The following is a 24,150-nucleotide window of genomic DNA, read 5'->3' as shown; positions in this document are numbered from 1 at the left end:
GAGAGAGAGTTAAAGAGAGAGAGAGAGAGAGAGGTTGATCAAGTTGAAAAACATGGTGGGCCCCATAGCATATGTTTGCGAGTCGTTCATATAATTATATTTTTACAAAAAATAACCTATAATGTATGTATTTTCCTCTTTGTATTTTCCTTCACATTTTTCTCATTTTTGAAGATATGTGTTTTACACTATTCCAGTATCAACATCTAGATTCAAAAATGTTGATCAAAACTCTTTTTGGTCCATTAATATTATTATTATTCATTTTGAATAATTTGGAGTTTTATTCGGATTTTTTTTTTATTAATATAGAACATGAACTTGTCTAACTAAATTAATATCATATATTGTCATGTCAATTAATAATGTATTGAATTCACCATCCCGGAAAATTTTGATGATCAATGATTTTACTTGCACCACTATCATGACATATTTGACCAGAGTCAAAATTTTCCAAAGTAATTTCCCATCGTTCCTTTCTTCCAATAGCGACTAATAGCATAAACCTTACACTAACCTTATACAAAAAGTTAATATTCTGTAATATCATATGCATGCTGATCAAAGTTGCATACACTAGACTCGAGTTGAATCTTAAGCTCAATATATTTGTATAGGTCATTGTATAGTCTAGGTCTAGCTATCTATGATTCTTCCTATCGAGCTTTCAACTAGCATAAAAATTATCATTGATTCATCAGAATTATAAAAATTATCATTGATGAAATTTTGGTAAAAAAGTAAAGAAAAAAGAAACAAACTGGTCAGTAAGACAGTATACACTAATTTTACTGCCATTGGTAGGTACGATTGGTGTGAGAAGAAGATACACAGAAAATAGAAGTGAATATTATCACAATAACGATGGAGCAATATTGTCAGAATAAGACAGGTAGCCCTATGCAATGCGCAGTTATTTTCAAAAATTTTGTTTTTGTTTATTCGCATTGTGTGTATACTATGTGTTATTTTATGAAAACACTACTGTAGATCATACTAGATCATATGAGTCTTTCAATCAAAACCATCATTATAGAAGTATACAGTGTATTACTTCAAAGAGTAGATCATAAGACAATAAAAAAAAGTACTGAGCAGTTAAGAACTAACGCATGTTACTAACTAGGGAAACATTAATGATTAAACGAAATCTTTGTTCAAATTCAAGCAGACAATAAATTATACAAAATCAGTCGAATGTAAGATAAAAACACATATTAGAGTGACTATAGTTAAAAAAAAGTTGGAGCTTTATTTTGTTTGGTCGACTGTACGAGTAGAACTTATAACAATGTACTCATAATTACGTAAAACGTATGTACACACTTATTGACTTGAGTTATATTATTGAAGTGGTAGTAATAGATTAACATGATAACCATATTTACATATATCTTTTTTTTTTGTCAACAATTTAAACAATTTACATATATCTAATAGGCCCTGTTGACTGTATCTATGTGTATGATGTTAGGTCAATGAGTTATTTATAGATTACTTTAGATTTGGTTGGTAAAGCTTATATACACATCAGCGACTCGATCCTTTTACTCTGGTACAAAATACAATGCGTTTCCGATTTACAAGAAGGTAAGTACGTTTTCGATGCAACGTAGTAACTACAAGCCTACCGGAGTAATATAGTCTTGGTAATTACAACAGTAATAATAAGATTAACATACTTAGGAAAAAAAAAAACAGAAATTGATAATAACAATATTAACATGATGGAGATTAATACTATAGTAATAGACTACTTTTGAATATTGGCTAAAAAAAAGCCTAAATCATAGTTGGAACGTGAAGGAGTTAGGAAATAATAGACTTTAATAGGTCTTTTCGATGGAGAGCCCCTTGAGATAGCAGCCTAGGATTCCTCTTTCTGCGCCTTTTACTTGCTTTTATCTCCCATTAATATATATTTTAATAACATTATTAACTAACACATAAACTAAGATAATCATCAAATGTCCTACATCGGCTTCTTATTTCGTACTTAAACTTTAAAATTAAAACCAAACCATCACATTCACATCTAAAGATTGTTATTATACAAACACATGCACGCGCATATATAGCTATACTTATATATCAAATGGTCCTGCTAACTCTTATTTTATTAGAGTCATTTTTATTAATATTTGCATCTTTTCGAGAATAACGATTGATGGAATCCCAAAATCGTGTGTGTGTTTAAAAAGATCATTTCGAACCACCATTCAAAATTTTTTTCAACTTCCTTATAACTTTACAATGACGACACTAATATAAACAAATATGTTTCTTGATATTTGTATGTAGAAAAGTTTAGGTATGGATTGTGTTATAAATAATTGCGTGGACGGGCGAACCAGAAACAACGGTGCACAAGGACAAATTATTTGAGTTTATATGTTATATTCTTTGTTTATGTTATATTCTTGATAACTACTAATAAACAAAAAACAAATAACAATGAGAACTAAGATCTGAGAGATGAGAATCCGAGGAAGATGATATACATATTACATAACATAATCAATTTTTTTTTTTATTTGGTTAAAGAATAAAAGAATGGGAACAAGCTAGAGAATAAGGCAACAAGTATTGGTTTCACATGTTTGTGTCGACAAAGCCACACCCCCTTCGAAAAAAAAGGCTTGCTTGGTGTTTTTGTCTTTGCATGCATCTAAAATCTTATCTAATCCACTCCACCAATTTTTTTCTCCATCCATTTATTAATTCTTCAGTTATGCCAATTATATAAAGTTTTTGAAATTCGAACAATTTTAAAATCAGAACATTGGAAAAATAAAAATAAGAGCAACATCGAAATGGGTTATTGCACCTATAGTTTTTGGATGGGAGTGCAATATTGGCTCATTTTTTAATTAATAGAAATGTTTGTTTAAAGTTTGGTTCTCATATAGTCATATGCTTATTTACAAAAATAATGGCTATTTAACTAACAAAATTTAAGTTTGCACATGACTTACGCGGCTACGAACGAGCTCCGACGACCTTTTAAGGTGCCATTGCCATCACCACTACGATCTCTTTATCTATTGGAGGATGACTTCAAAATCAACACAGAGAGAGAAGATATATTGTTTTAAATAATTTCGTTTTTTTCAACAATATAACATTATGTAAAGTTTGAAATAAGGTGACAAACACTTTATAACGACATTAATACGAACTATTAAACTACATGTCATATTCGGGACTATCGAATGTGACGTAGCTCCTAAAAGTATATGCTCCTTGACTTGTCGTTTAAAATGTTGTGCGTTAAATTTGGATGTAGTGATATGGGTTTTAGCTAATGACAATGTACTGGTTGAATGTGATGGTGGAATGGTTTTTTCATGATATGTGAGTCGATGGACTAATCTTCATGTTCGAGATTTTTTTTTTCTCTTTATAATACATTTTGGGCCTTAAAGATCAGAATAAAAAGCCCAATAAGTCCCAAACCCATTAATACAAAATGACTAAAAAGCTCACGACTTATCCAATAACGTGGCACATTTGTGACTTTTCCACCAACTATGTTTCAGGTTAATTAACAAAAGAATTAATCAGTCCTTTTTTTCCGTCCTTAATCCCTTTTTATACTTTCCACACCTAGAGTATGGATCACGACGGCTAGAATATTGCCACGTGGAAGCTTTTCATCCAATCAACGGTTAAGGTTGTGGCCAATTAGACTCACTCAGCTCATCATCAGCATATTAGCTCTTTTTCTTTTCTTCTCAAACAAACCAAGTTCAGCGACAACAAAAAGAGATAACACCAACAACCTTCGGAAGAGAAGATCGGATAACAATGGCGGAGAAGACCTTTAAATACATCATCCTCGGCGGTGGCGTTTCAGCCGTGAGTATTTTCACCTTCCCCTCCTTTGATTCGATATTATTTTTTATTTTTTATTTTTTTTTTGCGAATAAACACCACAATTGTAATAGTTGTTTCTGGGTCTGTAGTTCGACTTCGTTATTGTAATTTCAGATAACGTTTTACGATGATCGTTATCGTAAGTTTATACGTTCTATCGGTGATTGATTTGTGATTTGATTTGATGCCTTGGCTTCCTAGAGAATCGCTGAGCTAACAAAGTTTACAATCGCTTTGATTGATCTATTTTTTCTGACGTGGAACATGGATTTGATCTGGTTTCCGCTGCACCATTCGACATGTTTGAACTTTCCTGTTTCTTGTTGTTGTTGATCTGTGAATAATCACTTAGAAATGGTTACTAGTTAGCGTTTGTATCCTCAGGCTTATCTTCAGTTTTTACGATTGTTTTTTATTAGCGCAGATTATAGTAGTGGAGTTCGAAAGCTAATTCAACGCTGATCTTGGATTTTGCTGTATTCTTTTCTCCATTTTTTGGTGTGTAGGGATACGCAGCTAAGGAGTTTGCCAATCAAGGGGTTAAGCCAGGAGAGTTAGCAGTTATCTCCAAAGAGGCGGTAAGCTTTCTTTGTATTTGGTTGAGACAACTATTATTTTGTATGCAGTGTCTCTTGTATGTAAATCTATGATCTTTATTTACTCCATATGGTGTCTTAGGTGGCTCCATATGAACGCCCTGCACTTAGTAAGGGGTATTTGTTTCCTGAAGGTAAGACCATTTTTCTGGTTTAACTTTGCAAACTACAATGACTAGTTTTGATTTTCTGAAAGTTGGCTTTTGGTTATGATTTTTGTTTTGGGAAAACAGTTACGATCATCTTTTTTTCCTATGCAGGTGCTGCTAGACTTCCAGGTTTCCATTGCTGCGTTGGTAGTGGTGGAGAGAAACTGCTTCCTGAATCATACAAACAGAAAGGTAACTATCTCACTGCGCATCTGACATCACCAATATCAATGCCCTGCTCATCTATGTAGTTTCACCGATCGATGATAACTCTTATCATCTCATGGATTTTCTTCAACACAATATTACTCTCTATACAAGCTTAAATACTTGCGTTATCATTTTTTGTTATCCCCTATGTTTGCAGGAATTGAGTTGATACTAAGCACAGAGATAGTGAAAGCTGATCTTGCTGCCAAGAGTCTTGTCAGTGCAGCTGGAGATGTCTTCAAATATCAGACTCTCATAATTGCAACTGGTTCTACTGTAAAGACTCATATCCTTGCATTTTTCACATCATAAAGCGTCTTCCAAATCCTATGATAATAAGAAAGTAACTCTTATTTTCCTTTGCAGGTGCTCAGATTGACTGATTTTGGAGTAAAAGGTGCAGACTCTAAGAATATCCTCTATCTGAGGGAGATTGATGACGCCGACAAATTGGTTGAAGCAATTAAAGCAAAGAAAGGTGGAAAGGCTGTAGTTGTTGGCGGAGGTTACATTGGTCTTGAGCTTAGTGCAGCTTTGAGGATCAACAATTTTGATGTCACTATGGTTTTCCCTGAACCTTGGTGCAGTAAGTTGATCCATATCGTTTTGCATTTTGGTTATTGATAATGTATTACTTAGTTACACGTACTGAAAACGAAATGATCGTGCAGTGCCAAGGCTTTTCACCGCCGATATTGCTGCTTTCTATGAAACTTACTATACGAACAAGGGAGTGAAGATTATCAAGGGAACAGTGGCATCTGGGTTCACTGCTCATTCAAGTGGAGAGGTAAGCCATATAAACCTGAGCTAATAGGAGGGGAAATGCAGTCTATGTCTCAATTTGGTTCTATAGAAACTAAAGTCTGAAACCAAATAAAAAGGCGAAAAAGGCTATATAATTAGGTTCAGTTCCGTATGATGAACTCTTGTTTGGTTCGTTCGGTTTAAATACTCGAAAATCGATTTGATTAAAAAATTATGGGTTTTAAATAACAAAACAGAATTTCTTTTTGTTTTGGTTTAGATGATCACCACTAAATAGCTTTTTCCGAATTGTCCCAGTGCAAATGACCTACTTGTATTGTTCTCCTCCAGGTAAAGGAAGTACAACTCAAGGATGGGAGGACATTGGAAGCCGACATTGTGATAGTTGGGGTTGGTGCAAAACCATTGACGACTCTATTCAAGGGGCAGGTCGAGGAAGACAAAGGTGGACTTAAGGTATCTATAATCTGTCTGCTGTGTGTACGCTTCTTATCCATACCATTCTGATTTGGATCTGTTGTTAACCACTTAACTGTTTCACGCAGACCGATGCATTCTTCAAAACAAGTGTTCCCGATGTTTATGCTGTTGGCGATGTTGCCACTTTCCCAATGAAAATGTACGGAGACGTGAGAAGGGTCGAGCATGTTGACCATTCCCGCAAATCAGCAGAGCAAGCTGTTAAGGTACGTACAACAAGGCTGATATTGTTTAAATCACCCCAATTTACGCTCTTGCATTTGGAGCAGAAAACTTTCTATTACACTTTGTAAACGAAACTCAAACAAAACAGAGTAAGATAGTTGTATATCTGAAGAAGCGTTAATATATGTGATGTGAAACATTGTGGCAGGCGATCAAAGCGGCTGAGGGAGGTGCAGCGGTGGAAGAATACGACTATCTTCCATTCTTCTACTCTCGATCCTTTGATCTCTCGTGGCAGTTCTATGGAGACAACGTAGGAGACTCTGTGTTATTTGGAGACAGCAATCCAGCAAACCCAACACCAAGATTTGGAGCATATTGGGTTCAAGGTGGTAAAGTGGTTGGAGCATTCATGGAAGGAGGTAGTGGTGATGAAAACAAGGCTCTGGCTAAAGTCGCCAAAGCTAGACCTGCTGCAGAGAGCCTAGACGAGCTCAAAAACCAAGGGATTACCTTCGCAGCTAAGATCTGAGTGGAAACACCACAACCACCAAACAAACTCACTTTTTCTCTTCTTATGTTAAAATAAAAACATGCGTAGTTATGTCTTTGTAAGTACGTTTGCAACAAATAAGTTGTGTCTTTGAACTCCATGAGAAGCGTATACTACGGCAGAGTATACCTGAAGTACCACATTCACATTTTAGAATTATATGTATTGAGTTTTTGTATTTCAGGATTTGTGTTGGGTATATAAAGTCTATATACAATCTAAATCTCATTTAGTTAATTATCCATTCTAACTTATGTGTTGGTGGAATCTCTAAAACATATCAACATATATCAAACTGATAGTATTAGTTAACATAACGAGAGATTGTGATACATAAAAATTCATAAGTTTGTGAGACTCTTTCGTTAGAGTAAAGTTGATAAACGCTCTTTATTTAATATAAGCGCATTAAAGGTGAATAGATTCAATTTTCAGTGATTACTATGTTTGTATTTTGTGTCCAAGCATATAGCAATCTAGTATTATGTTGCGAGGAGTGTCTATGGGTTGAATAATATGATGCCTTTTGATGAATGATGATATTTACTTTATACTATAGTTTATAGGATTCGATTCAAGATTTGTTAGATTTTAAGTTTTAGTCGATTGATTTGTAAAACGTGTGTAGGTTTTATGTTAATATATATGTGAACAACGGTTTTATAAGAACTTTGATCATGTCTAAGCTAGGGTTGCAATAATAACAAAGATATGTATTTAAAAACACTTTTTTCGCAGGTACGTAGTAATCCATACGTTACGATTTGAAATCTATAAATCGTAAAAAAAAAAAAAAAATCGTATCGTTTTTCATTTGTCTTTGGGTCTGGTCTTCTAGATGACTTATAATAAAATTTGTTTAAAATTGACTAAACAAAAACGGGAAAAAATAGTATAGAATTTGGTTTAGTTATTGAACCTAATTTGGGGATTCTTTGAACGAGAGCTGTTTGTGTTTGGACACTTAAAAACGCTACAAATCAAAATCACAATTAGTGTTGTGTAATTAAGTAAAGCGAATTACCTCTCTCTTGTTCACACATGGGAAGTGAGCCAAACTGTAATTAATAATAAGCATAACGAAGAGATTTGTGATACATAACAAATTCATCATAAGTTTGTTGGTGGGACAAACTCTATTTAAGTATGGAGAGGGTCATACACACTTTGTTAGGTCTTCGTCTTAAATTTAAAGTAAATTAGAAATAAATATACGACAGTGAAGCACAACCAAAAGACAAAAAGTATTCACCCGAATTTTTTTCATTTAATATCTCTCTCTTTTTTTGTTTTTGTGATAATACTCTATGTGCTTAATTAATTTGTGAGGAGGACGACGAATAATTTGATTTTACGTGTCTATGTTTTTTCCCCCTAAAAAGACAACATATATGGTGGGACATTTATGACTTAATATTCAACCTAATCCACTATTTTAGTATAGTTGTTAATTTTTATCTTAATTCTTTGTCGACCAATAGCTGTAATTTTTTTTATCAATCTATTTGATGAAATGTCTATATATATAGTTATCAATTGTGGTCAATTATCTACGATTGATCATAATTTGTAAAAACGTTTAAGATTTTCCAGTGAATATAATAATGGGATTAAAGTGATCACATAAAACTTAACAAAACTATAGTAACATATATTTTACATATGTACCGAAATATTTTTCACCTATTTTCAAAGAGAGTTGTATGATCGAGTACTAATTATTTTTTGAATGTTCTTCTGTGATGATTGGTGTACGATGGCAGTTGCTAGGTTTCTCACCTAACTGTACGGGCCGGGTTCATAAACACTCATCTCTAATCATCTCATTATCGTCTAGGTTTTTTTTTAAGTTTCTTATAACATATAAACAAAACAACACTATATATTGTCTAGGTTTATTATATACGATGTGATCATTGCTAAAATGCTTACGATGTGGTAGTAGTATAGTAGTTTTGAATGCCTAAATGTGTCGATACCAATCGTACGCTACGCAATAGTGACATTATCGGGATAATGCAGAAAATGAATGAGTATATATTTTACAATATGCTCTTGTAGTTCAAGTTATAGACATACTAACTAACTCCCTATTTTATATTCGAGGTGTCTTTCTCATGCTGAAATGATTAATCTTTTTGTGGTGCAAATAAATAAATAAAACTCATTATGTTTTAGTGATACCAGAATATTTAATATGGTTTATAAGAGATTAATAATAATAATAGCACAAATCTTTCATTTGATTTTTACAATAACACCTACTAAGTACTAATTAAAGGAGCATGCAAACCTACTCTAAGCTTTAAAAAGTGATGCATGTAAAATTGGTCAGATTTTCTATCAGCCAATTTTTGTTGACCCATACAGTGAAATTTCTTTTTTCTTTTAATAAAATATATTCTCTCCATTTTAAACTAAAATATTACTTTAATTTTCTATAATTTTATTGTAGATGTTTGGTACAAATTAAATATTAGTTTCAATATATGTATCGATCATTGAAAAAATATATAATAAAAATGTTAAATTTGAATATCTATGAAAAATGCATCTTATAATAAAACGTAGAGAATAGTAAAATTACTAGAACTTCTTATATGGCAATTAAAAAGAAACGAGTAATTTCTCATATGCGTAGACAGACAGTACGATTTATTCGAGAAATCTCGTGGGACATAAACGTACGTAACAGACAGAAATATAATTTTTGGTATCAGCAAAAATTTCCAAGCTGTAGTGGAACAATTAGGTGGTAGGACAGAATCAATATACAAATTATCATCTTTCCAATTAATTAGTATCATATGCGTTATGCGTATTTGGCCTCGTGTCGTGTTCTACATAAATTTCCTTGGGAACACACAGTTTTGTAGAGTAAGTACTTCGGTGGGTGACTGGGCGGCCGGTGATCTAAATATTTTGAGAGTCATGTGTATTATAATGCAACGTCGATCGTTGATCCTAACACCTTCGCAAGTTTTTTGGTTAAGAAACTTTGAAATCATAAATGGAATATTAAAGTATAATATTTTAGTCTTTAGATATTTTATATGAATTGGTCGAAAAAAATACACCACATAAAACCAAAACACCATGCCAGATCGATACATGTGTGGACTTTGGGGAATGTGACCGTACGTATATACGAGCAGATCAATGTGAATCACATGCAAGGACTCAAAGAGATAGAGTCGTTGGTAGTGGTCGTACGAAGAAGTCCGATCACGTGGACCACATATATATGTGTTCTTCCGGCTACTTTCTACGTTACTTCGTCACTCTTCAACCAAACAAAGTTTATATATCATTTTCTTGTTCCATTTTTACATCCGTCAACGATTAATATTAATATATTGATCACTTTACATGCTGTATAAGATAAAAAATTAATAAAATTCATGTACATGCTTCGTGTCGATTACTATATTTACATTAAGAGACATTAGACATGAAATTTAGCAAAATGTTCTGAGCGTAATAATATTAGCACACCAAACTTGAAATTCAGAAAAACTCTGATTAAATTAGAATAGAAGATTAGCAACTCAGAAGACTCTTTTCTTCTATATGGACTATGTAACGTACCACTTACCTTACAATTGACGAAGACGTCTAAACCACAACAGTTTACTTAATTAGAATTAGCACTAATTAAACTAGACATAATTGAAATTTTGAAACTAATCGATGACTACTTCCATGCCGATCATGCAAACGTACTTACGTACGTAAATTAGCCATGTGGACTTTAAAGAACGACAACAATTCCGAGTTCGAGACCTAACCGAACCAAATTTAATAATTTTATAAAATTTTCACTAATTTATTAAACACCGAAACTCTATTTATTTCAATAGGAACTGTACCTTGAAACCAAAGTCAAATTAGCCAACCTCGAAGAAAAAATCCAACGTAGTATGTGAGTGTCCATTTTAGGTCAGGACTAGTTTGACTAATTTAACATGTGACCATTTCGTTATAAATATTTATATTACTTTGATTGTAACCAAAATAAATATGCCCCTAAATCAAATACTTGAAGCTTAAAAGATGTACTTTCGTTACGGTCTCATTATTTTGTTGACTTATTTGGTTTTTTGTTGACAAATTCCTTTCATGACATATTTAGTGATTTTCCTTTCATAAGTCCGCATGATGAATACAAAATTAGTGATTTTCCTTTTACAATTCATCAAAAATCATATGGTGAAACCGTTAGACATTGTTTTTGTGTTAGAATATACTTCTGCTGTGTTTGTGACTTTGTGTATATATATGTCGGTACGTTAAGAGCTAGTAATAGAGATGAGTCAATAAAATGAATCCTGTGGATGTGAAATAGTGGTTGATGATGCATGTCTCGTCTCATCGTCTCTCTTCCGAACATCGTAACTTTTTTGTTTTTCCTTTTTGCATAGTGCCCATTATTCCAATGATAATATATATCAATAGTGATAGTAGTTTTAAACGCGACCACTATTTTTAGTTTGACGCTTGTCATTTCCACACGCGTGATTAAATTATTACATGTCGTTGTAACAAATATGAGGATGAAAATGAATATCAAAAACTCATAATCAAAACATTTGTATAAATATGAAACATTGGGTCGGTAGTGTGTCAGATGCATTATGACCAGAAAACAGAAGAAAGGGAACATAATGAATGTATATTATGAAAGTGAAGGGATGTTTGAAAACTGCATAGGTATATTCTTTTATTATATATAAAAAAACAAATTATACATACTACTAATTTTCGACTAGATTAATTAAGCCTGACATCGCATGTTTCGTTCTGATGCACTTGAATTATGTAACCTTTATATTCTTTTGGATAACAAAGAGCATTTGTAAATTAATTAATAAGTCATTTGGAGACCCACTAAACAAGAAAAAGTGATAATTATTTCACCTTTTCATCTTCTTTCTTTATAAAATCAGTAATATTCGATTATCAAAATGCATTTCATGTATAGATTCTAATCCCAGGGTATTTTATTGATGACCTTCACTTACACATTAGAATGATATTTAACTTCTTGATGGATAGAGAGCCAGACATTTTGTATTTTACCATTATGATATTTTTGAAGTTGTGTGTATAGTCTAGTCAGTAGTCATTCATGAGTTTTGCGCATATATTTTCACCTCCATTGTTATAGTTACACATTACACGTATCCACGTTTTTGTATAAGATCGGCCCTGTTTTTTTATAGACAGATATGTATAAGAGACGATAGTATTGCAAAGAGAGGCGCATGTTGTTTACTTTCATATATATGATTGGAAACTCTATGAAAATGCTCAAGTGGCTTTCTTAAATTAATGAACTAAAAGAAAAGGTTACAGAGAAGCAAGAGAGAACCATCACTACTAGCTAGAAGGGCATTTTCTTGTTTTACAATAGTTAATTACCTTAACCACCATCCACCCATACTTTTGTTTTCTTTTCTCTTAATTAGTTAATCGTACTTGTCGCATTTAGTATAGATTTTTATCTTATATATATATATATATATATATATATTATCTTATACTATTCTTCTCAAAGGTATATCAATGTAATCTTTTCTTCGTTTTACCATTATTTTCGGTTTTTAAAATACATGCTAATTTTCTGTTTTTAATTAATGTGAGTTTAGCATAAAGTACGCAATGTAACCTCAAATGTTAATAAACAATGCGGTCAACTTGTGTTTGTTTTACTTTGTATATTATTAGAAATTTTAAAGTATTCTTTTTTTTTTATAAAGTTAATGTGATTCATTTGAAAACAACATTTATTATAGGACAAAAAGAATATATTAGTTGTTATTGATAAAAATATATAGTGTAGTTGTGGATGAAATTATTCAGCAATTAACCTAAGAAATGATCATGTAGTTGAACATTCTTTTATTTAAGTAAAAAGATAGATGCCTTTTTATAAATATTGAACTTTACTTTTCATAGATACTTCGTATGAATCTTCAAGTATAGAAGTAGATCATCTGAACATGGAAAAAAAACAAAAAATACGCTTAATTGAGAATTTTTTCCAATGTACTAATCTAAGCAAAACGTTAATGTATCACCCGTAAGTAGAAGACAATCTAGATCTGAATAATTCTTTATAGACCCGTATGTTATCATATGTGGTAAAAGAGACATTGATATAGCCAAATACTATATAGCTACCAAAATATACGTAAATCAATACTCTAAGATAGTCTCCATTCTTCGATCCAACCTTTTATTTGATTTTTTTCACATCACAACAAGATTTGTAACAACTTGGATAAAGAACCCTTGAAATGCGATCCCAAAACGACCATGCCTCCCACTTACATTAGACGCTTGGCTTAACCTACATTGATTTTTTTTTTTTTTTAGTTCGCAAACCTAACCTGCATTGATTAACAGAATAAATCAAATGGCATGTACATTTAATCTTATAATATTCACAATCAACTGCAAACAATAAAAACAAAACAACCACAATATTCTTACCTGTCAATTTCTTTATAAGGAAAACAGACTTAAAAACAAAGGAAGAAAGAATGAGTCAAAATGGGAAAAAGAAACCAAAATATTAAGAAAATAAAGAACCAAATAGGATATTAAAGAAAAGGTCAGAAATTGGGTGAATTAATTCTATAAATAAAAACACAAACATAACACAACACTTTGATAGTAACAAACAAACACAAAGTCTCTTCTCTCTCTCCCCTTCTCATTCATTATCATCTCTTGAGTTGTCCTTCTTTCAGACAGTAGAAATCGAACTGTTTGACAGAGAGAGAGAGATAGATCCTATTTGGTCCTGAAGATGCAGGTAGTTGCCAACTTCGATTTCCAGTCTTCGCCGTTCTCACACGGCCCCGGAGAGATCCTCATTTCTCCGGTAGACCGCCGGGATGAATCTTTAGTCCCGGAGAAATCCTCACACGGAGAAAGCGCCTGTGAAGAAGAAGACAAAGACTCGACTAGCTTGGCGGCTGTGAAAGTGCAGAAGGTTTATAGAAGTTATCGCACGCGGCGTAGGTTAGCTGACTCTGTCGTCGTCGCCGAAGAGCTCTGGTAACTTTTTCCTAATTATAAAGTTTTAATTATTAGTAGCAGAGATTAGTGTATGAGTCAGTCATTAATCGTATTGATTAATGGTAATGAAGGTGGCAAGCGATGGATTATGCGAGGCTTAATCATAGTACTATTTCGTTTTTTGATTACTCGAGACCTGAAACTGCTGTTTCTAGGTGGAATCGTGTTAGCTTGAATGCTTCCAAGGTTTGTCTCTTTTTTCTTTTTTTCCAGTAAAAACTTTAAACTGATACACTAACTTGCTAAAACATCAAAATTTTTTTTACTATTTGAACTTATAATTGACGATTTCGTTTTTCTCTTTTTGAGTAGTCTTCTTGATTAAAATCAAGAATAAAAAAACACGTCCAATATTTTAAAATATATTATAGTAAGAAAAAAAATATCCACTTGGTTAATTGGTTTTTGTAATCTTGTGGGTTTGGTTATGGTTAGGTGGGGAAGGGACTGTCCATAGTCGACAAAGCTCAGAAACTTGCTTTTCAGCATTGGATTGAAGCTGTAATTTCTTTTTTTTTTTACCCTTTCTCCACAATTTTTTTTTTGCTTTGTTGGGTTAATATTCTGATCAAACTGTAACAAGAAGACTAAAAAATATGGACACTTCAATTTCAGATTGATCCTCGACACCGGTATGGACACAACCTGCATAAATACTATGAAGAATGGTGTAAAGCTGATGCCGGTCAGCCATTCTTTTACTGGTAATGGTTAAATTCTTCTTAAAACCACATTGGCTCCTGGTTTATCTAAACCGGTTCTTGATTTTTCGCTGTTCAATCCATCATGTCTATTTAAGGTTCCCTCTGTTAGTGTTTTCTTGTAGTTCAAGAATATTCTTCTAAGTGATAGTTCTTATCTGTATCTTTGTAACATATCGGTTCTGTTTTGTAGGTTGGATGTTGGAGGAGGGATAGATCTGGATCTTAACGAATGTCCGAGGTCGAAGCTTAAGCAGCAATGCATTAGATATCTTGGACCTGTATGTGCCATTTCTTCTCTTGTCAATTTTACATGTTTTGGTGATTTCTCATGTCTTTTTTTGGGGTATCAGCAAGAGAGGGAAGAGTATGAGTATGTGATCATAGAAGGGAAGATTGTTCACAAATTAACTGGAAAGTTTCTACACACTATGCATGGATCCGAGGGGACAAAATGGATCTTTGTTATGAGTACTTTCAAAAAACTCTATGCCGGTCTGGTAAGTCAAACCAGTATATCTTTCAATTGGTTTTGATTTGATATTATTACTGAAGAAGATTCTAATGGATCGTCCTTTCTTGATTTATGGTTACTTCAGAAGAAGAAAGGAAGGTTCCATCACTCAAGCTTTTTGGCCGGAGGAGCAACATTAGCCGCCGGGAGGGTGATTGTTGATGATGGAGTTCTCAAGGTAATGATACCAATAATTATTTGTGACATCAAGACGTTATCAAGCTTTTTTTTATATATATCTGCCTATTGTGATTTTCTTGTCTGATCATTATGTCTCCATTTGCTTTTCAGACAATCTCAGCATACAGCGGACATTACAGGCCGTCAGATGATAGCCTCGACACATTCCTTTCGTTTCTCAGAGAGAACGCTGTGAACCTAGACGATGTTGAGGTTAACCCTTGTGTTACACTCATCCTTTAAGCAATCAAAACTTGATTTGTATTTATAGACTAATCTAACTTGTTCTAACCTCTTGGTTGCTGAATGATATTATTAACTAGAGTTTGGTTGTTTAGAAAAGAGACTACTTGATATCTAATGTAGTTTTGTCTGTGTAGGTGCACAAAGCTAGTGAAGATTCAGACAACTACGAGGATTACGTTAAAACCAACGGAGGAGATGAACCCGCGCCGTTAGAGAAAGAGGACGCAACATTCAAAACAGAGACTGAAACAGATGAGAACGGTAACGGAACACTCGGAACACTAGAGGAGGCTAAACGTAGTAGTTACCAGAGAACGCTCTCAGGTGGACTTGGGAGTCCAAAAGCTGATGTGCCGCAGAAGTCAATGCTACTAAGGATCAACTCAAAGAAACAGTCGAAGTCCTTACAGTTGGGTCATCAGTTGTCGCTGAAATGGTGTACCGGAGCGGGTCCAAGGATCGGTTGTGCAGCTGATTATCCGGTTCAGCTCAGAACACAAGCTTTGGAGTTTGTTAACTTGTCTCCTAGATACCGGAGTAGCACACTTTCTCCGACCGGGAGGCTTGATGTCTAATCAAATGTTGTTTTAAGTAGTAGTAGTTAATCATAGTCTTCGTATGTCTGTCACTTTATTAACGTGCGAGTTCTATCTATCCTAATGTTTTTGTTTTGATCTGTTTTTCATCCGAATGATATGTCGCATAAGGAAAAGAATAAGATGTGTTTATGTGTAAAAGATTGTCACTGATCATGAAGAGAACATTTACAATTTTTGGTCAATGGCTACTCAGTTTACAAATTTCATTATCCATAGCTAAATAACTAAATACCAAACAGTCTACTCTTGAGTTAGAATATAATTAATTTATTTTTATTTTCCTAGGAAACATATTACATGAGGAAAGAAATATTTTTAAAGCGTTGATTTTTAAGATTAGTAAATTATATTCGGGGTGCACCAAAAAAAAAAAGTAATTTATATTTATATTTTCAACAAGAACAGCATATAAAAGAAAAAAAAAATAAGATTAGTAATTTATATTTTTCAAGAATTGAGAGTGTGAGTAAATAAATGGGCCGAACAAGCCCAATTTAGAAGCCCATCTCTCAGACTTTTCCACTAAAACCTTAAGGCAAAATAAGCAGAGAGAAAGAGAGAGATCGAGATCGGCGTTAATGGATTATCAGCAAAAGCCGCCTCCGTCGTCTGACCCCTCGCCGTCTCCACCTGACCATCCACCGGGAATTACTTCACCGGAGACGTCCTCGAACAATCAGAATCATGAGATAGAGGACATTATGGCTTGCGTCACGGCTTTGGAAGCTGCTCTGCTGCCATGTTTGCCAGCTAGAGAGCTTCAAGCGATCGACCGCTCACCTCACCCTTCCCATCAAAGTGAGTCCCTTTTCTAATCTTCATCTTGAATTGTTATAGTCTCGGTTCATACCATTTCAAGTTTTTGAACCAGAATTGACTGATTTTGAAATTTGCCAGTTTCACCTTCTAAGATTTGGTTTGGAGTCTCTACTTGTTGGAAGTTTTGTGTGTTTATGCTGGAGAATATAATTTAGATGACTCTTACTCGTTTCGTGTTCAGATCACTTGCTTAGCTTATGATCTGAGTGAATGTTTTGCTTAGAATTCATCTCAAACCAAAGCATTGATCCTAATCGATACTCTAGCTTGCCTGCTCTATATCTATGTTCATTTGATTTGATTTGTGGATTGATACAAGGGAAACGGCTAATGTCTTATATAACTCCTCTCAATGAATTGTGCAGTTGACGTTGAGCGCCATGCCAGAGATTTTATGGAAGCTGCGAAAAAGCTTCAGCTTTATTTCATGGGATTGAAGCGAGAAGATCGTGCACCCACTAGAGCTGAAAGCCTTAAGAAGGTTAGCTAAGCTTTGGTTCTTCTCGTAATGTGAATTCCCAAACCCATTTGTCTTAACCAGTTTCTGCTCTGTTTTATTTTTTAACAGGAGATTGCAGTAATGAAGGAAGAGCTCAAGACAAAGGAAGAGCTGATAAAGAAGCACACAAGGCTTATCCGAGAATCGCAGAAGCTAGTGAAAGAACAGATAGAGAAACACAGAGTTGAGCTGGAGAAAGTATAAACTTCAATCAGAGTTTTATTCTTCTTCTTTTGTATTTGTTTGGGGGGGGTCAAGTATGTTTTCAATAGTAAATAATGTAACTCTCTACTCATTATTCATCCATTTATGTCTATTTTACATTGTAAGAGTATTATGCAGACCAAAGAGGGATTCCATCTGCAAACCCACATCTCTTACAAAATGTGCAGATACACTTATTTTGTGGCTTTTTCTTTTTCTTCTTCTAGAGTTACATAAGTCGATAGATTCGTTTACATGGAAACTTAAAAGAAGCTACTCATAGAAACAGAGTCTCTCGGCTTGTGTTGATAGCTTCCCTCAGATATCCATATGAGGACCACTTGTGTTGGGTGGTTGGCTTTCCAAAGGCATGTACTGTGCCATGATCCCTCTGATTTCCGCGTCCATGTAACTCTGCACAATTTTGATTTTTACTTATTAACATCTATCTAGACTGCAAAAATCTTCATATACATAATATGATAACAAGGCCTGGGTAAAGAAAAACATACTCTGATCCTGTATTTGTAGACTGCATATCCAGAAAGACCTGCAACTCCAACTCCGATTATAAGAATCCACAAAAAGCTCCAGCTGAGTTTTGTAGTTCCAACTTTGCCTGAACCTACATATTCAGCTCACAGTGTTAGCCAAAACCCACCAAATCCGAAAACCAAATATCAGTTCATTACTCGGTCTAAATTCAAAATGGGTTTAAAGAGCAACGGATATCTCTTTTTACCTATGCAAGTGTCATGTTCACGCATGTAAAGCAGGCCATTGTTGCAGCTGCATTCATAACTTCCCCATGTGTTTTTACATTTGCAATCTGGGCACTGGCACACTTTTTTTTCTTTGCACTCGTCCACATCTAACACATTCAATAAAAAGAAGAACATGATTATGAATTTGAATTCGACATTCAACGATCTCATTCCAATTGTGTATCGGTTCAAAACATTCTAGACCAACATGCATATAAACAATAGGCTGATAGCATGTTACTAGTAGCCTCCATGTTAAATATGATATTTGGCACGTTTTATTAGCAAATACTCCAAAACATCTTTGTTAAAACCAAGGGAGTATATATTAGCAAACCCTTATACGATACATAGCACTAGACACAATATGATGTAGATGTTTTCTAATAGTATTTGGCTCACATGGCTAGTACCTATATGCAAGTGTACCACGTATATATCTGCTAGGAAATATTACTTAACAAGTACCTTCACAGCTCTTCACTCCATCGCCCTTGAAACCATGTGGGCATTTGCAATCTTTTGAATGATCATCCTGAAATATTCATTTCGAGAACCAAAGAAATTATATTTTAGATTAAGAAGATCATTATTATTCAAAATGTTAAACATTGACATAGAAGAAGACTTACTACACAAGCAGAGTAAGTGAAGCCACCTCGGGTTTCTCTCCAGCATCCTCCATTGTTGATACCACAATGCAAAGCTCCAGAGGCTGCCAAGTGAAATAAAGTTGAAAGCAGGTCATACGTACAGATACCGGAAAAAATGCACCTTAATAAATACTATAGTAAGACAACTTGCATTTCCTTTAAAAAATTGTAGAACAGTAAAAACAATTAAGAACACTGCTTTTCACAGCAAGCAAAAAACAAAACAAAAATTATTCTCACACTCACTTATATGATTGAATTTCCTTCGAGTTTAAACTTATTCAAAGAAAGATTTATTGTTAGTGAAAACAAAAAGACCATCAAATTTGACTATTGCTCATTCATTCAATCCCTTCAAAAGAACTACCAGTGATAAAATACTGGAAAAATAGACTAATTAAGCAGAGACTATGACACTATACTGTATTTTGTTCCACAGAAAACAAGTCAAGATACACAAATAAAAGATAGTTTGTTTACCTTTGCAGTGAGTGTAACCGTCACCAGCAAATTTAACACCTTGAACAGTTGGGCACTCACACAACCTTCCCCTAAAAGTATCCTACAATGGCGATTCAGATCAAAATAAGAGTAATGAGTCTTAGTAGTAACAACAAAACCAAAAGTTAGAAACGAAAAATATAGCTAGCCAGAATGATACCCGGCATGCAGTAATGTTGGCAGCTTTGTCTTGCCAGCATCCACCGTTGTTTTCCAAACATTCATTAGTTTCCAAATCTGCAAAAATCATAAGCATATCTATAAAATCTCAAGGAAAACTCTCATTTAAGGTTTACAATAACAAAAATGTGTATTGTATATAGGCCAATCAAGATATATGTCTGTTGAATTAAAAAAAGGGTGGATGATAGAACCTTCAGTAAGACAGATAGCTGGTTCTGTTGACTCTTGAAAACCCGAACACATAGCTTTGAGTACTGCACCTTTTTCCAGTTTACCTAAATACATGAACATGATTCAATTAGCAAAAGAAAAAGTACGATGCTGTAGAAAGAGAGAACAACTAACAATTCAACTTTCCCAAATACCTCTGTATTGTCTGTTGTTCACGACAAGAGTCGGGAGTATAGTCACGTCTCCACGGGAACCTTTGCCTATCTGAAACAGACTCATTTTAAGAACACATGGAATGGAGAATATGTAGCAATTTAAAATAGAAAAGATTCTAGAAGATAAGTGTAAGAGCCAATTGGTCTACAAAAGACAAACCTGGGACTCTTGTTCTGCTTTAAGAACTGGGTTCTCCACATCTGCTTCCGGGTCTCCGATACACTTGTCAACCTTCTTGAGATCAATGCCTGAATTCATATAACAGAAATCAAATTCAAAATTAGCCATTTCGGCTGGTTGTCAGAAAGTTTAGAAGGAAATGCAGAAACTTGAAAGTAACAAAATATCTAACAGGTTAAGGCCTCAAGTAGGCCATACAAGGTAAGCTGATTGATATCAATTAGTTGGTTATTCTCTATCAAGGACGAGCTGATAGCCTAAAAATACTATTCAGTTTCCAGACTAATCTCCAGCCACAGATAATAAGACAATTAAATATTTTCACAGGAGTAAGGCCCATGGGAGTAAAGAAGCATTATACTAACCGAGGGACTTGATAATTCCGTCTGCGCATTCCTTGGTGTACTTCTTCTCCTTCATTGGACACCGGATGGCAAAGTCAGTCACATAGTCCCACCAGACCCACGGCTTACCAGTTTCATTCATCACTCTATAGACACAAGCCTGGCGTAGATTCTGAACGACAACATCCTTTCCATCATATCCTTTCGTGAAATCCTGCTCAGGATCAGGCGCACAATACCTTCCATGGTTGATGCACTGAGACTTGCACTGTTTACTCAACGTAAAGGCCTCAGGACAGTACCAGGTGATATAATGAGGCGTGAACTGAGTATGCCCTCCTTTCTCAAGAATCTGAGCAGCTCCTTTGAAATTCTTGAGAAAATCAATCTGAGTATCACACTTCTTCCCACAGACGTCATTACTATTAGTCCAGAGCTCGTATTCAACACGCTCATCAGGATGGGGAACCGACTCAGTCCAGTCTAGCTTCATGTTAACCATATCACCACCAGAAAGCGCAGATTTTATACTGTCTCCCAAAGACTTAGTAATGAGAGCAGAAGGAATAGTAATGTTTTGCAGATAATCCGCATCAGATTTATCCTCTTCAGGTGTATCCATTGTAATCAAAGGCTCAGCTTTACTATCAGCCACAAGAATAGCTGCTGCTCCAGCTTGTTGAGCTGTCCATGCTTTCAAAGTGAAGAAACAATCTGCATATTCATTCATTAACACAAAATTCAGTTCCAAAATCGAATCAAAAACAGATCTTTTCAATCCAATTAAGGGAACAGCTAAAAAAGGAAGAGAATTTTTATATACAGAAATCGAAATCGAACCTCCACGATCGATGAGGACAAAAGTGGGTAATCGTCCAGGCTTAGATTTGAAGGAGATATCGAAATCGTTGTAGCTCTTACAAGCTTTCTGATTCGATTTAGGATACACGACGGTGCCGACTAAAGTACCACCGTACTGAGGAACTCCGAAATTCCCAATAGCACATTCGTAAACACCTTTGATCGATTCGGGTGATGTAACTTTGAGATTGTTCTTCTCCACCACGAATCTACCCAGAGCTAGATTCAAGATCAGAAGAAACGAGAGAGTGAAAAACCCTAGCTTCTCCTGCCCCATGGATTCCAAGTTCCTTCCTTTACAACTTACCCAATTGATTGAACGAGATAAACTGATAGAAGAGATTTATGGATCCAAGGGTTTAGCTAACTAAGATCCGAAACCTTAGAAGAAAGATTTCGAAAGCTAAAATCACGAAGGCGAATTGTACGAAGCTTTTGTTTATGGATTCGTTTGAAGGAAGTGAAGATTTACAAGAAGAGTCTTCTTAGTTAAGGAAGAGAATGAAGATTTTATCTAATGACTTTAAGTTATGGTAACTAATTTAGGATTAGGTTCATTGCATGTTAGTCAATTTATTAATTAAAGTATAGGAGAATGGTCTTTGTTTTTTTTTTATTGAATCGTTCTTCTTGGTCGTTTCTGGAAATGTGGATATCAAAAAAGAGTGAAGCAAAATTGAAAAATGTCCAAGAATAGTAAAACGGGAAACACGTGGGCAATCTTTTAACCTGACGGTACTGAATAAAGATAGATCGTGTTTCATCAGCTGATTTGATGCTTTAGCTGTATGAGGTGTCAAGTGGTAGCTGTGTTAGCCCTGGGCAAAATATTCGTTAGATTAGCTTCGTTTCGATATTCGTTTCGATTTGATTCGAAAAATCCAAATATCTATAAGATATTGAACCGAAGCAAATATGAAAATCTAGTATTCGTAAAAACCGAAGCAAATAACAAATATTGATTTTTTAGTACCGAATATCCGCTTCGCTTCGTATATTTATATATATGTATAAATATAAGTTATTATATAATACATATAATATATATAATATGTGTATTTATAGATTTGGATATATATCTGATAAGCCTATTTATTATTCAAATTATTATATTTTGGCTCGTTGGGTTTTTTTTTTGCTAAATGGTGTTTTTAAGCAAATAAAACTTTACTAGAAAAATCATTATTAAAAATAAAATGTGAGAATTCTATGGACGGTGGTTATATTTCCTTCTTATTTTGAAAATATGTCAAATAAAAACCTCTAATATTTCATATTTTGCACTTTATATTTATGTACTATATGTTTTTTGTTTCAAAAAAAATTAGATGGATCGAAGCGAAGCGAAGCAAGTAATTCGCAAATATTACGAAAAATATTCGAGTATTCGGAATATTCGAATATTCGAAGTTCCGAATACTCGTAAATTTACGAATCGAAGCAAATAGCAAAATCAACTATTCGGTCGAGGCGAAGCAAATAACAAATATCACAAATTTTCCGAATATTCGCTTCGTGCCCAGGGCTAAGCTGTGTATTCGAAAGATTGGGATTTGGGAACCATGAACCATATATATTTATAAAAAAATGAAATTGTGTTTGTAAAGGAGGATAATTAGCAAATATTTGCCTTATTTGGTTTCTTATGTAAATATTATTTTATACACTAACAATAGCATTATTAGAGCAGGATACTGGATACATATGCAGAACACTTTTCAGAAAAATGAACCAATAATTGCCAATGATGTATCTGTACATAAGAATCTATGCATGCTTTTCGTAGTTTACACACAGACTTGTGTCCAGAGAAAACCCAAGTAGGAAGCTTTTCATTTAAGCTGTTCTTTTTACAAGAGAGATCCCACTTGGGTCACCACCCCACTCTTCAAACACGACTACAAGGTTCCCATACGGTTTCAGCCATGAACGAGGCACATGGTACCTGAAATAGATATTAGTAATGTCAATCATGTGAATTAGATTTTAGAGGAAATAAGTAAAGATAATAGGAGAAGAGAAGTATATGTTTTTTTATTGTTTTGCACCATCTTTGAGAAGGTTCTCCACAGTGGCTGAGACATTTCTTCTCGTTGTAAATTCCAGCATAGTTGCAACGTCCGCAGTTCCCACGGGCCGTGTACGCAGGCCAGTGGCGTCCAATGTTATGTCCATTTACCCAAATTTGACCTTTCCCCATCGTGTTCATATCCAAAGCCAGCGGTTCGTTGCCTACCGGTGTATCAAAAGAAGACTGCACATGGAGACATCAAGAATATGATATTATTTGAACATATGACTTAAAACGTTAATTCTAAGTCTAATATAATCCGTAAGTTAGAATTCATGACTAGGTTGTTTCTTTCCTAGCTAATTTAATTCATGTGATATATGTTTTGAAGCGTTTTCATACATAATAAATACTACATAACATTAATTCAATTTTATATGTAATATACATAGTAAAACATTAATTTCTACGTAGGTAGAGAGGTATTAGGAAATTATCATCTAATTTTGCGTAGAAAGTTGTAAATCTAAAATATATGAAGCACAGATGTAAGTTAATTTTAAAAGATCTATATATATATATATATATATATATATATATATCTACTACTAACTAGAG

At 34.1% G+C, this 24,150-nt stretch overlaps 5 protein-coding genes across 5 annotated transcripts in view; 3 read left to right on the top strand and 2 right to left on the bottom strand.

Annotated features, from left to right (window-relative positions):
- The first annotated feature begins 24 nt into the window (after positions 1-24).
- Positions 25-17,856, top strand: LOC17885901 (mediator of RNA polymerase II transcription subunit 28). The gene is made up of 4 exons (XM_006292490.2): positions 25-33; positions 16,675-16,924; positions 17,311-17,426; positions 17,514-17,856. Exons 2-4 carry the CDS (start codon positions 16,705-16,707, stop codon positions 17,646-17,648), a joined length of 471 nt encoding a protein of 156 aa, XP_006292552.1. The 5' UTR covers positions 25-33; positions 16,675-16,704; the 3' UTR covers positions 17,649-17,856.
- LOC17887316 (monodehydroascorbate reductase 1, peroxisomal) lies at positions 3,744-6,983 on the top strand. The gene is made up of 10 exons (XM_006291111.2): positions 3,744-3,861; positions 4,386-4,457; positions 4,558-4,609; positions 4,736-4,816; positions 4,992-5,110; positions 5,201-5,420; positions 5,506-5,624; positions 5,933-6,058; positions 6,148-6,288; positions 6,456-6,983. The coding sequence occupies exons 1-10, from the start codon at positions 3,811-3,813 to the stop codon at positions 6,777-6,779; spliced, it is 1,305 nt and encodes a 434-aa protein (XP_006291173.1). The 5' UTR covers positions 3,744-3,810; the 3' UTR covers positions 6,780-6,983.
- LOC17886280 (IQ domain-containing protein IQM3) lies at positions 13,471-16,308 on the top strand. Its single transcript, XM_006291012.2, has 9 exons — positions 13,471-13,865; positions 13,958-14,072; positions 14,322-14,387; positions 14,502-14,590; positions 14,781-14,868; positions 14,941-15,087; positions 15,187-15,279; positions 15,393-15,494; positions 15,662-16,308. The coding sequence occupies exons 1-9, from the start codon at positions 13,615-13,617 to the stop codon at positions 16,100-16,102; spliced, it is 1,392 nt and encodes a 463-aa protein (XP_006291074.1). The 5' UTR covers positions 13,471-13,614; the 3' UTR covers positions 16,103-16,308.
- Positions 17,721-22,012, bottom strand: LOC17884665 (vacuolar-sorting receptor 1). The gene is made up of 12 exons (XM_006290686.2): positions 21,501-22,012; positions 20,682-21,374; positions 20,296-20,384; positions 20,115-20,184; positions 19,941-20,024; positions 19,727-19,803; positions 19,546-19,627; positions 19,045-19,127; positions 18,881-18,947; positions 18,391-18,519; positions 18,161-18,273; positions 17,721-18,062 (listed from the first exon to the last, which is right to left on the bottom strand). The coding sequence occupies exons 1-12, from the start codon at positions 21,796-21,798 to the stop codon at positions 17,967-17,969; spliced, it is 1,881 nt and encodes a 626-aa protein (XP_006290748.1). The 5' UTR covers positions 21,799-22,012; the 3' UTR covers positions 17,721-17,966.
- A 1,085-nt stretch (positions 22,013-23,097) lies between these two features.
- Positions 23,098-24,150, bottom strand: part of LOC17886179 (beta-galactosidase 2) — a 5,692-nt gene continuing 4,639 nt past the window's right edge. The window contains exons 17-18 of the mRNA XM_023782448.1: positions 23,570-23,775; positions 23,098-23,466 (exon numbers count right to left, since the gene is read on the bottom strand). Of these exons, the coding sequence (XP_023638216.1) occupies positions 23,358-23,466; positions 23,570-23,775 (315 nt within the window). The 3' untranslated portion in view covers positions 23,098-23,357. The remainder of the gene's footprint in view (positions 23,467-23,569; positions 23,776-24,150) is intronic.

Source organism: Capsella rubella, unplaced genomic scaffold (genome assembly GCF_000375325.1).
Source record: "Capsella rubella cultivar Monte Gargano unplaced genomic scaffold, Caprub1_0 scaffold_5, whole genome shotgun sequence".
In the NCBI taxonomy this organism is placed as follows: Eukaryota; Viridiplantae; Streptophyta; class Magnoliopsida; order Brassicales; family Brassicaceae; genus Capsella; species Capsella rubella.
This window is presented reverse-complemented; position numbering and strand designations above follow the sequence as displayed.